The following is a 12,974-nucleotide window of genomic DNA, read 5'->3' as shown; positions in this document are numbered from 1 at the left end:
TCACACACGCAAGTAGTGTTATGTTTGTATGTTTGTGCTTTGACGCGAAATCATGCGGTGGTTCTGTCTGTGTGACTTAACTGCACCCCTCCCCTTCTAAATTCAGGCATGCTTCCTGGCCAGAGTTCTTTGTGTGAAGCTCTTAATGAGGTGGCTCGCTTAATGAGGGGCTGGCTGTGCACCATTTGGGGGGGATGCTGTGGAGGATGGGAGGGTGAATTGCATTGTAAGTGAAGAAGACGTGTCAAATGCTGCATTAAAAAGATGAAGCTTTTTGGATCATTGCATATGGAAAGTGATGATTTGACTGTTGAACATATTGCAAAAAGCATTATTGCTGCAGTGGACGCAATTTGTCAATGCACTTTATTTTAATGGGATAGAACCAGGACTATTCTACATTTATCAACACAGCACTGGTGTCATTAGGCCTATTTTAGGGGGCTGAACTTAGTCGACCTAAAATGTTCTGAAGTCTCCTGTATTGATTTAGTTGTATTTTTAAGATTTTTTTTTTAAATGACCACCTATCACTATGGCATTTATTCATTTCGTGTTCCCTATGCTAAATATCTTTCACAATGTCAACAGTATAGTGTAAAAAAAATAACAATAAAGTTCTACATACGGTATGTGTAAGGTCATGGATGCAGCGGAGAATTTGGAGAGCAATCAGTCAGTCACATGATGCAAAAATGGAACCTGGCAGCAGCATGGGCGAGCTGCCACCCGTATTGAAGCGGAACGCCGCTCTCACCTCCTGGTCCTCCTCCATCGGCTTCTTCCTTTACAGACTTCAAATTTATTAGCCACCCTCCACTAGGTCACCCAATTAGAAGACAAACGCAGGTCACCTTCACGTTCACACTTGACACCGGTGTCCCGCAAGGCTGTGTCCTCAGTACCCTGCTGTTCACACTGCACCACGACTGTGACCCCAGATAGGCTCCAACCACTTCCTGAAGTTTGTGGACGACAACAGTTGTGGGCCTCTTTATTTATTTTTTCTTCAATTAAAGTTAATGTTGAGTTAATCAGAAATACAAGCAATTGTTTATTAATGTGGTGTTTCTATACAAATAAAATAAAACCGAAGCGGCCCCAACATTTTTTTGAACTGTCGTGCATACATACAAGATTGGGATTTTTGGAAATGAGTAGTTTATGTAAACAGATCTTTTTTTTTTATTTTTTAAAAAACATATTTATTGTGGGGTCGTCCAGTTTCCACTCACATTCCAAAAACATGCAGGGTTGGTTATGAATTTTCTGTACGTGTGAATGTGATTGTGAATGCTTGTCTATTTGTGCCCTGCTATTGGCTGGCGACCAGTTCAGGGTGTACCCTGCCTCTCGTCCAAAGTCAGCTGGGATAGTTTTCAGTGCACCCGTGACCCGAGTGAGGATAAACGGTCCAGATGATGGATGGATGTTCATCGTCTTTGTGACGTTTCTTTATTATTAGATTGAAATGTTTCATGGCTTGTACAAAGTAGAAATTGTTCCCAAACACATAAGACTTAAATATAAATACACAGAAAAAAGACGAAAGACCATATAAGCAAACACACCAACTCAGCTGAACGAGTCCATGCTGGCTTTGGCTCTCTCCATCTCATGCAGAAAGTTGTAAAACTGGGGGAGAGTCAACTCTGAAACATCCCCCCCCCAAAAAAAAAACGTCAATACCAATTGAATTACCCACAATGCACTGTTTCTTGTTATCCAGTTAACCCCCAACCGCCACCCCGACTCACCCATGTAAAGGTTTTCCGTGGAATTCCCCTTCTGCACGACCAGTTTTAGCTGCAAACAAGTGAGACAAAGAAAGCAAATTGGTTATTTTCAGCTAGTGCTAACGTTACAATAAACAACATGCGGCCTAGTTGCTATTTGATCGGCCATCGTCATTTAAATGCGTTGAACCTTATACCGCTCCGAGGTGTGTGTGTGTGTGTGTGTGTTTGTGTATGCATGTGTGTGTTGTTGTTGTTACCTGGAGAAAGATGTTGCTCATCTTTTGGATCTCGCTGGTACCAACAGTCACTGTAGAGTCACAAATGTTAAACATCAAAATCTTTTCGCTGAAAAAGATCTAGACCTCAAATCAAAGTAAATATATAAAGATTTTTATTTGAAAATATTGTATGACAGACTTTCAATCATGCAAATCTTCCTCATGCAGCCTTTTTCTGATTGACAAGACGGCATGGTTGTAGTGGCATTCCGTCAGTCTGTCCTTCACTGACAGACACCCATTTTCCTGACGATTGATGAATGATGGGGCACTTTTGAAAAATGATGGAGTTATGAAAGACCCAAGTGGGATTTCATCCATCAATGTAATCGCAAAGGCCCGTTTTGTTGATTTTTCTTTTTCTTTGTGACGGGGAGAGACAGACAGACTTATGAAAGACTAACTGACGGACGGAGTGACTCATGGATTGATGACCTGATGTTTATAATTTGGTTCGTCATGAAAAATGACGGACTGACAAAATGTTTTAAGTAAAAAAAAAAAAAAATAATAAAAAAGATTAAAAAAAAATATTTTAGTAAAATCCCCATCTCTGGTGCTCGGAAGATGGGTGGGGGGGCAAACAAATAAATAATGACAACTATTGAAAGAGAAAAAATAATAATAATCAGCAAATATTCAAATCGGCAAGCACCAAACCGCGAGTTTGGGGAGGATCCATTGTATTTATTATTGCACACCTCATAAAATAATTATAAAAATATATATAAACTAGTAAATTTCAATAACTTTACACAATAATGTTAATGTTTATATTATTATACTGAACATTACTGTGATTATGATTCATCTCACCGCCAAACTTCCATTCCATGTCCACCAGCCGGTTAACAGTCAGCGTCTGCCGCGCAGCCACTCGGCACAGCGTGGCACGATGTTCTGCCCACTGCAAAATAGGACAGCCGTTAGTGGAACGGGACCGACCCTCAGACAAGGACTGGCATCAAAATGGTTGAAGAAATGTGTGACAATAGAGTGCGTTCATGACAAGAGGAGAATCAGTGAGACCTGTTGTGAAAAATGAGCAGCCTTGTCCTCGTGAAGTCCTGCGGCAAAAAAAGAAAAAAACATTTGAGTGTAAAGTGGTGCATTGAAATATGCGTGACCTCACTTACAAGCTTCAAGATTTTTGTTGCCTCCCAGTGGAAATTGTCAAGCTAAATACAAAACAAATGTATTGTTTTAACCGTCTTTGTTTTGGAATTTCTGATTTTACAAAGACAGTTAAAACAATACATGTGTATTGTATCCGAAAATTGAATAGGTGTTGGATTTGGTTTGCTAAGACATGTGGAGGGCAGCGAAACATTTGATGTGCCTAGATTTCCGGAAGAAACAGAAAAAGAAGAGAACAGCTAATCTGAATTAGTCCTACCGTCTGGCTTCTCATTAGTTAAAAATTGTAGCACAATTGTCACGCCTGTATTGCAAGCGGAATCAGCATGTTGTACTCATAGCGGAGAGAAGACGCGAGTGTCAAAACAATTTTGTGCGTGTGTGGGGACGGTTTTGCACACACGAAAAAGATTTTTATACGCGATATTTGACATTCCGCTGGCAGAATTGTGGCATAAATCTAACGCCACAGGACTGTTCTTCTTCATTTGTGACTGCAAAACTGCATTATACTGCCACCCTGTGGCCAAAGAGGGCTGGTTTCCAGCATTAAATCACACATACCTAAAGTTTGCAGGTCTTCTTTTAGCTGCTCGGCTGACAAGTTTCTCTTCATCGCACCTGAATAGGAAACATAAACAAGTTTTCTTCTCCTTTAGCAATAATATAATTTTATGCTTGCATGAGACGTGATGATCAAGCTAAGGTGGTATGAATAAATATTGGGGCAACAATGAAAAGAAAAAATATTGCAATCTTCTGAGAATAAAGCAGTATATTTTCAATACTTAAGTTAGAAAAAGTTGTATATTTTCAAGAATGAAGTCGGAAAAACTTTACCAAATAAAAGTAATATTTTGAAAATAAAGAGTTGTATATTTTTATAGCAGAAGTTGTCTACTTTTAAGTCGTAATATTTAGAATAAAGTCCTATTAGAATAGTGGTATATTTTTTAACATTGAACTAGAAGGTAGGAGAATAAAACAGTATATTATGACATTTAAGTCGGAATTCATAAGAATGTAGTAACACGTATATATTTTGAGCGTCATAATTGTCGTAATAATCATGAGAATAAAGTTGAATAATTTGGAGAAAGTCTTTTTGGTATATATTTTTGATGAAAAATAGAGTCCAGTGTCTTCAGGATAAAAAGTCACATAAGATCAAAAGTTGCATATTTTGGGGTAAAGTTGTAAGTTTGGGTTTTTATTTATTTAAAAAAATATATTGTTGTAATTGCCTTGAATTGATTTCTTTTCAGTGTGGCCCTAAAACTCCTCCGTTAGATGGCTTAGGGCCTGGTATGTGCATGTGTGCATGCCAAGGGTACCCTGTGGAATGAGAATGACGCTCTTCATGAGGTTCTTGAGTGGGCCTGCGCTCATTCGGTGTTCACTTGCAAAGTCACTCAGCTGCTGCATCAACTTCTCTGTCTACATACACACATACAAATAGAAATTATCTAGTATATTCATTATATGTACAAATAATTTATAATTATTATACATGTGTAAAATATGTAACTATATTATTAGCACATTAAACTAAGGAAACATACTGCGGGTATGGTTAACATATGTATCTTGGAGCTTTTATTACTCAGTTCGCTATGTGAGCAAAATATAAAACCATCCCGCTTCCTTTATATTTTCACTACTATGTGCATAAGTCATCTTAAATATTAAACTTTTAGGATTACAATATATGCTTCGTTTTGATGAATGCTTGAAATTCTTATACCACCCACAACATTGTAATCGTGGGATTTATGGTGGTAATTGGATAAGTATTTTTGAGGAGATACTTAATTTGGTGTAAAATGTTTGAGAACCACAGTAGTATACAATAAGCATCATTGGGTCTCTTGAAATGTGTAAAATAAATCGTAATATACTAATACATACTGTGTATTATTAATACAAGTCTAGCAAACTTCCCCTCAGTATCCATCCACTACATTTCTACAAATATCAAACACAGCAGATCATGCAGTTACTTCATTCTGTGCGTGCGTGTGTGTTTACCTCTTTAGGTTCTAACAAAAACTGGAAGAGAATTTCCACCAGACGAAGAAATTGCTGTAAATAAACAAAAGTTGTTGACAAAATGATCTATGCTTGAAAAGCTTAGGAAGACGTCTTGTGATTGGACGTCATCTGCCTCGCTTCGTTAAACCTCTTGGCAAAATGAGCCAGACGTCCGCTAAAATGCCACGCGCGTTTACCTGCTCATTAAATTTGTTGAGATTCTGGAAGTCACCGCTGACAGAATGCGGTAAAGCATCTATAGTGAAGTGAAGCTTCATTTTTAGACGCTATTATGTTTTTTAACTTCGGGGCAAACCCGGAACCGACAAAAACAACTTGCCAGGTCCACTTCCGGGTTAGCCACAACGCACGTAGACATTAAATATACCCTTGTGCTTTTATCGTACATCAACTTTGTCGCCATATTGGATGTGTCAAAATCATCTCAATTGTGTAATTTTAAAGCTCTTGGGGGGGGGGGTGAGGTGAAAGACCACTTTCAAATGACAATCTTTAATTTTGAATTTGGGAATTATGTTCTCAGTAGTTAATATATAAAAAAAAAAACCTTGTTAATTTTACTCCAAAAAGTAGCAACATTAGAGACATTGCAGATTCTACCATATTTATAATATTTGTGTCGAGTTTAAAAAAATAGAGAGATAAATAACATGCATAAATTAGGATACTTGTAACACCAATACAGCGCTCTTTAAACAAATGAATCTATTAAAATGTATAACATAAAATGGCACTGGCGTCACCACTCTTGTGTTGGTTGTCTTAAAATGCTCCGTGCTCTTGAATACAGTAGAGTTCCTTCAATAAGGTTCTGATATGAGGTTCTACGATGTCTTAATCAATTTCAACAAGGTTGGATAAAATTCTAAGACGTTCAATGTTCCGAGAATTAAATGGTTCTAAAGATCGTCGTAGTTGCTGTAATGCTGCCTTTGTAACTGTTGGGGGAAGCACTGCATCACCATTGCCACCAAGTCCAAATTAAAAGCAGGCAAAGAAGAAGAAGCGGAATCGGCACGAAACGTCAAACGAATAATGGCGGGTGCCGTGCGCTTCCAAAAATACAAACCAACTACCGGTACTTAGCTTCGCGTGATTGTAAGTTGAAATATTTCAATCAGCTCATGTGCAGCTTTGTTGCTTCCGGTTAGTTTTACAAAAAATGGACGAAGTTGTGATGGAATCCGCTGAATACTCTGGATGTGAAGCTAAGCTCGGAGTTGCTGAAGCTTGGGAAACTGTCACAGCGGCTCTGGTGAGGCTTTTGTTAAAAAAAAACACATAGTTTGCAGCCCCGTGGCCACTATTCATCTTTGTCTAAAATAGACTTGTGGCGCTTCGTTCACCAACAAAGACGCATTAGCTTCATTCGAACCTGCTTGTCTTTGTCTGCTGCTGCTGCTGATGATGAAGGACGGAGATGTCGAGGCCAGCACTTAAGATGAATGTGTTCCAATAAGCACTTGGACCAACTACAAATGCTCCTTAACTGATCAACTTTGTCGTGTTTTTTTAAAAATGAAATTGTATGGTCTCGAGCTGGCTCCCAAAATTGTTGGTGAGCTCTGGTTTGCAGCAAGTTTTAGTCGAGGATAGTGTGGTCTTAAGCATAACACAAGCTTCTCGTAGCACACAGACATCAATAGTTCACTGTTTTGCCTCGCATGTTAAATGTTGTCCTACAAATACACCACAATTGGCGTACTAGTGAGGAAGGGAAGTCTTATAGTGCATGGACTGCAAGAATGATATGCAAGATGTGTCAAAATCCTCCAAAGTTTGCTTTGTGTGTTTCAGATGTCTCCGGGCGGAAGGCTGGAGGAAAACGCGCTGTCCGCCAGTGTGGAGGTGTTGTGCGAACAAAACGCCGCCCAGCCTCTGGCCAGTTTGTTGCTGGAGACGCTGCAGATGCGTCTGTCCACGGTGGTTCCCGAGTTCTGGTGCGAACTCAAGCAGGTGGAGAATGAAGTGGATGAGAGGGGACGGGTGTGTGTTCTCCTCACTGCTTTCCGGACACTGCTGGAACGACTGCAGCCGTTTTTAGGCAAGTTGAGCATACTGCGCTTCTCTGTAATTACTATACAGTCGAGGGATTACTATCATGGGGGCACAAGCGATATAGATTATTTGAGGCTGATTCTTATATTTGGCAGAAAAAAATCCAAACTCAACTGGATGTATAAAGCACTTGAAGACAACCGTCACTGTATAAAAAAAAATGCTGCACATGTAGCATAAGTAAGCCATACAACAACAACAGACAAATGACATGATCTCCTTCTTCTTGTAGTGGGTTTAGAGCGGCTGGGTGCGTGGCAAGATGAGGGCCCGGCAGCTGCTTGTGGCCCAGGGCCTCGTGGCCTCCAGAAGCGGGCCTTCACTATCATCAGGGCCCTCCTCCTCTTCCCTCCCTCGCAACTTCTCCAAGAGCGAGTGCTGGACTTCTACAGCAGGACCTTCTCGGTCTACATCGCGCGAAAGGGTCACGCCCACGGGGACAACGAGGCCCGCGCCCAAGGTTCCAAGGGTACAGAGAGCCCGGAGGAGGGTGTCGCCTGCGGCGGATGCGGGGTCCCCGTCGATGAGTGCTGGTGCCAGGAGGCTCTCAAACATCTGCAGGAGCTTGGACACATCCTGTGAGTATAAATGCAACCCTTTCGAGTTCCTCCACTCCTATGAGATGAAAAATACACATGAGCTTTGTCAAAGACACTTTTGAAAGCAAAGCGGAGTCTTGAAGCTTATCGTGAAAATTATTATTATTTTTTTTTTTTAATTCTTCCCAAAAATTATTTCGACAGATGCATGGCTTATTCAAAGCGCGGTTAGTTATTGGCAGCCTAGTTGCAACCTTGCACTGTTTTTCAGTTCCAGGGTGGAGCTTCTGGAGTGGGTTAGCTGCGACGCCGTCACATCCATCCTGCACCGCCTGATCGAGCAGTGGCTGGAGCAGCATTGTCGCGGCGAGTACGAGAGATCCTTCTTGGATGACTTCCAACAGGTCCGTTCCTTTCCTTCTCAAAGCACACCGCCCCATCCTGCCTGCTGTTTTCCAGCAGCAAACATACACAATAATCCAGTAGTCCCCAACCACTGGGCCGCCACTTTGGGCCAGCCATGGCGGGCAAAACGAATGGGGGGGGGTTGCATTTGTTATGCTAATCGTCTCGGTCGCATTATGGTAATATTAAACCCACCAGCTAGCGAAGTGAATAAAAACCATACTACGTGCAAAGCCCGCTCTGCACAATTTGCGTCCGGCACCGCCAAGCACATAGGCCAGAACTTGACAATTCCCTGAGATTTACACTGAATCTTTATCTTCTACTCAAAAGCTGTGCTGTTCTCAAATCCAAAGTGATTCAACACCGCCACCTACAGGGATCTATTCATCATTGCTGTGGTTTAGAAAGCTGAATTGCACAGGCAAGCTTGGCGAGAGACTCGTCCACGCCTACGTACTCACTCAACATGCTTGTGGGTGGCAATTAACAGTTGGTAGTTGTTGATGGATAAAAAGGTTCATGTACTCTGGGGTCCCACAGTGGTTGGAGCTGGTGGTTGGCTGGCTAGGTCAAGTGTTTTCCAGCCAGGAGGTCCACGACAGTCCCCCTGATCACGCTGTCCCGGCGAGCTCAGTGCTGAAGCAGTGGCGATGTCACATGCATCAGTTCTTCTGCAGGATCTACGTCAACATGAGGATAGACGAGCTCTTTAGCATCATCAGAGGTCCGTCGGCAAGTCCAATGCCAGAGCTGCTTGTGGAAATTTATTAAATTATTATTATTTTTTTTTTTAAATGATGTCTCTTCCAGACTTCCCCGAATCCAAAGCTGCAATTGAAGATCTCAAGTTCTGTTTGGAAAGAACCAACCAGCGCCAGCAACTCCTCACATCGCTCAAGTCCACTTTTGAGAATCGCCTGCTGCACCCGGGTGAGCTCCCACGCTCCCTTTTTTTTTCCCAATACTGTTCCTTTGATGAGTTAATGTTAGTTAATGCTGTCGTCGACTTGTCAGGCGTTCACACGTCAGACATCCTCACCGTTTACATCTCGGCCATCAAAACCCTCCGAGAACTGGACCCGTCCATGGTGCTGCTGCAGGTCGCTTGCCAACCCATCAGGAAGTATCTAAGGTCTGTCAGTCACACTCACATGCACGGTGGAGCAACCCGTTATTTCACAAACCTTGTCAGTCAATTCAAATGACCTTGAAGCGGCCGCCTGAGGAAGTTTCCAAACGAGTGATTGTGCCGTCAGGACACGCGAGGACACGGTGCGTCAGATCGTGGACGGTCTGACGGGTGACACCGACCTGGCGTTGGAGCTTTCCCGAGGCGACCCCGTCACACTGGAGATGCAGGATAGCGACGAAGAGGGCGGCGATCCAGAGGACTGGACGCCCGACCCGACTGATGCCCTGGCCGGTCAGTGAACCTCAATAGAACTTTATTTATGTATTTCTTGTGACGGTTTCTGATTGTGGACTGCTACAACTGTGAAAGTGGCCTCATATTCTCCCTTTTGCAGACAAGTCAGGCTCCAAGCGGCGCTCGTCGGACATCATCAGCCTGCTGGTGAGCATCTATGGCAGCAAGGAAATCTTCATCAATGAGTACCGCACCGTGCTGGCTGACAGGCTGCTCTATCAGCTCAACTACAACACGGCCAGGTATGTCACCGATGTGCGTCCCCGCGTGGGGGTGTGGCAGGGGATGCATGGCATCGCGTCACGCCAGGTCGCTTCGTGTGTTTGCAGAGAAATCAGGAATGTGGAGCTGCTGAAACTTCGCTTTGGAGAGTCGCACATGCACTACTGTGAGGTCATGCTCAAGGTAGGAAGCAGAAAAAACGTTCATTAAATGTTTTATGTCGCCAAGTGTGGATCAAATTTGGGTGAACGTGAAGTACGTGATCTGGGCGCAGGACATGGCCGACTCCCGCCGTATCAACAGCAACATCTGCGAGGAGGAGGAGGGGGAGGAGCCACGGAATGACGGAGCGGAACCTCGGCCACCCCAGTGGCTGTCGGCGATCGTCCTGTCGTCGGAGTTTTGGCCGCAGCTGAAGGAGGAGAAGATGGAGATGCCCGCCGTCGTGCGACGCGCCACCGACGCCTACACACAAAGATACGAGAAGCTCAAGGTAACGTCATGTAAGCTACTTTACATGTACAATTTATTTTCCGGTATTAGTTAATAAATTGGAATTAAATTTGAAATTAGAAAGCATAAAATAAATAGTATGAGTTATTTTCTGATCAATTCAGAGTGAAATTGTTTAGCTAATCTCAAAGCAAGAGTAGTTTCTGGTAATGGTGAGATGATTCCTGTTGGAAAATTGTCCTCCCTCTTTGTTTTTGCATTTGCGTCAAGGCCATGCGAACACTAAGCTGGAAGCCTCACTTGGGCTCGGTCACGCTGGACGTGGAGCTGGAGGACCGAACCGTCTGCAATGTCACCGTTTCGCCGTTGCACGCCGCCATCATCCTGCACTTCCAAGACAAAAGTGACCTCGCATCTGACGTCCCACCGAACGACAAACTGACAAATCTGACGATTGCCAACATGTCCGGATGTGCATTTCAGGTAGCTGGACGCTGGAGGAGCTGAGCACCGCGTTAAGCGTGCCCAAGGAGGCGGTGCACAGGAAGCTGGCGCTGTGGCAGCAGCACGGCGTCCTGCGCGAGGAAAGCGCCGGCTGCTACTCTGTGCTGGAGACGGCATCCTCTTGCAAGGACAAAATGGAGCGCGGCGCCGTCATGATGATCGACAGCGATGACGAACGCGACTCCAACACCACCACGCAGACGCAACAGAAGGAAGAGAAGATGCAGGTAACGTTAGCATAAGTGCAGATAAGTTCATCTTTGGGTCAGAAGCAAATTGTGAATATGATCTCAGAAGTTGAAACATAACCATAGAAGTTTGAATGTAAGCCCAGAAGTTGACATGTAGCGCTCTTTGTGTGCGCGTCAGCTCTTCTGGGCGTACATCCAGGCAATGCTGACCAACCTGGATAGCATGACGTTGGAGCGTATCCACTCCATGCTGCGGATGTTCGTGGCGTCGGGGCCCACCGTCACCGAGATGGACGTCACTGAGCTGGAGGCCTTCCTGCAGCGCAAGGTCCGCGAGCAACGGCTCGTCCACTCCGCTGGTGTCTACAGACTGCCCAAGACCACTTGACCAAAATACGGGCCGGCCATGCGCTTATGTACCTTGGCGAATCTCAATTCCTTCTTGTTACAACTCAAAAGTGTCGGTGCTTTTTGCGACACTAGTGCACGGCAAACTCCCACCAGTAGATGGCGGCCGCTCTCAATTGGCATCGTTTTCCTTGCACTGGAAGGCAGTTGGCAGCTGTTAAGCCGCTTTGCCAATCGTTTATCAAGAGGGAGAGACGGACCAATCATTAGGTACACTGACTGGAGTACAGGTGGGGGAACCTCGTATCTATCAAGTGAAGAAATGTTGCAGCTTTAAAAAAAAAAAAAAAAAAAAAAAATACAATAAGCTTGATGAGCAAGAAATGTCATGGACATGTTTTGATGCAAGTTTTCAAATTTTTTTTTCCCACCCATTGACGTCAATCTGCTGGGAGTTGGAGTCGTTATCATGTATTTTACGCAAGCATTATGTTGCCAAAAAGGATTTAAGACTATTTGTATAGTTGCTAGGCAACAGAGTTTCATAAAAATAAAAGACATTTAACCTCTTCTACATTTTAAGTGTGACCATTGTCTACATGGAAAAAAAATAAAGCAACAAAGTGAAAATATAAATGAATACATTTTAGTTACTTCAACTTTAGTTAATTACCACTGAGTGACTTGATTAGATTGAAACAAAACCATTGAATACAATGAAATTAAATCGATTGAAATATTTTGGATTAACTAATAATACACACATGCTGAGGGCATCCAAATCAACTTTAAAAAAATTACTGTGCTCTTGAAAAAAAAAAAGTAATTCAGAAATTAAAAATATTTGAGCCTTATCGGTTGAGATTTATTAATTAACGGTGTAATTTATATATACAAATTATCTTGTTGAAATTGATTTATATTTTGTAAATATCTGGGTGATAGTGATTTAGATTAGGTGGAATACATTTATAAATTTACAATTATCTTTTGATTTATATTTACTACGTAAATATTGGGCTGCTATTGTATTCGATTTGCTGATTAATTAGTTGCAATTAATTTACACATACCAATCTTGAAGAAGGCTAAATAAATTTTTATATACTCATCGCAATGAATGAGAGTTCCATTTACGAAATATTTGGATGATATTTCTTTAGATATGCTAATTTTCTGGGTCAAATTGAGTCAGCCTTTCTAAACGTGTGAACTAAAACATGTTGCGTTAACTTAGGTGTGGTACCACGTGACTTAAAATCATTTTAATGTTATTGATTGACATTTTGTTGCCATCGTTTTTTTGTATCAACTTTTTTGTAAGTATTAGCGAAGTTGTTAAGGTAGTTGTGGGCCGGAGGCTATACAGCTACGGAAGCGTATTGCTGCCACACTAGGGGGGAGGGGTCTGATTTATGTAAAAACTTGATAATTGTAATGTAAGAACGTGAAAATTACGTTTGTATATGATAAATTTTAATTTTTTTCCGAGGTGGCAGCAATACTTCCGTACTGAGACAATATTAAAGGTGATCTTCATCTTGCTTCATTGAAACTGAATAAATAAATAAATAAAATTGAATTTGACAACCCCAAATTAATATACTAAACCGCGAACA

At 42.3% G+C, this 12,974-nt stretch overlaps 2 protein-coding genes across 2 annotated transcripts; one reads left to right on the top strand and one right to left on the bottom strand.

Moving 5' to 3' along the window:
• Window positions 1-1,400: 1,400 nt before the first annotated feature.
• On the bottom strand, window positions 1,401-5,543 carry commd7 (COMM domain containing 7). The gene is made up of 9 exons (XM_088290903.1): window positions 5,383-5,543; window positions 5,183-5,236; window positions 4,489-4,591; window positions 3,719-3,775; window positions 3,047-3,084; window positions 2,834-2,924; window positions 1,997-2,046; window positions 1,758-1,806; window positions 1,401-1,652 (listed from the first exon to the last, which is right to left on the bottom strand). The coding sequence occupies exons 1-9, from the start codon at window positions 5,461-5,463 to the stop codon at window positions 1,576-1,578; spliced, it is 600 nt and encodes a 199-aa protein (XP_088147029.1). The 5' UTR covers window positions 5,464-5,543; the 3' UTR covers window positions 1,401-1,575.
• Window positions 5,544-6,183: 640 nt separating this feature from the next.
• Window positions 6,184-11,931, top strand: anapc2 (anaphase promoting complex subunit 2). The gene is made up of 14 exons (XM_088289132.1): window positions 6,184-6,461; window positions 7,004-7,250; window positions 7,497-7,842; window positions 8,075-8,207; window positions 8,752-8,935; window positions 9,022-9,141; window positions 9,226-9,343; window positions 9,468-9,634; window positions 9,738-9,879; window positions 9,967-10,042; window positions 10,134-10,352; window positions 10,583-10,715; window positions 10,796-11,043; window positions 11,186-11,931. The coding sequence occupies exons 1-14, from the start codon at window positions 6,369-6,371 to the stop codon at window positions 11,393-11,395; spliced, it is 2,436 nt and encodes an 811-aa protein (XP_088145258.1). The 5' UTR covers window positions 6,184-6,368; the 3' UTR covers window positions 11,396-11,931.
• Window positions 11,932-12,974: the final 1,043 nt, after the last annotated feature.

Source organism: Idiotropiscis lumnitzeri, chromosome 3 (genome assembly GCF_059441095.1).
Source record: "Idiotropiscis lumnitzeri isolate Australia: NSW breed Sydney's pygmy pipehorse chromosome 3, RoL_Ilum_1.0, whole genome shotgun sequence".
NCBI lineage: Eukaryota > Metazoa > Chordata > Actinopteri > Syngnathiformes > Syngnathidae > Idiotropiscis > Idiotropiscis lumnitzeri.
The sequence above is the reverse complement of the archived record's forward strand: the minus strand, read 5'-3'. Positions and strand labels throughout refer to the sequence as shown.

Bases quoted from the DNA above. Each gene is read 5' to 3' on its own strand.
- anapc2 (XM_088289132.1), top strand. From the start codon at position 6,369: ATGGACGAAGTTGTGATGGAATCCGCTGAATACTCTGGATGTGAAGCT. The intron at 7,843-8,074 runs GTGAGTATAAAT...ACTGTTTTTCAG, and splicing joins CAGGAGCTTGGACACATCCT to TTCCAGGGTGGAGCTTCTGG. The intron at 8,936-9,021 runs GTCCGTCGGCAA...TGTCTCTTCCAG, and splicing joins GCTCTTTAGCATCATCAGAG to ACTTCCCCGAATCCAAAGCT.
- commd7 (XM_088290903.1), bottom strand. From the start codon at position 5,463: ATGAAGCTTCACTTCACTATAGATGCTTTACCGCATTCTGTCAGCGGT. The intron at 2,047-2,833 runs GTGAGATGAATC...GTGACTCTACAG, and splicing joins CATGGAATGGAAGTTTGGCG to TGACTGTTGGTACCAGCGAG. The intron at 1,653-1,757 runs GTGAGTCGGGGT...GGGATGTTTCAG, and splicing joins CACGGAAAACCTTTACATGG to AGTTGACTCTCCCCCAGTTT.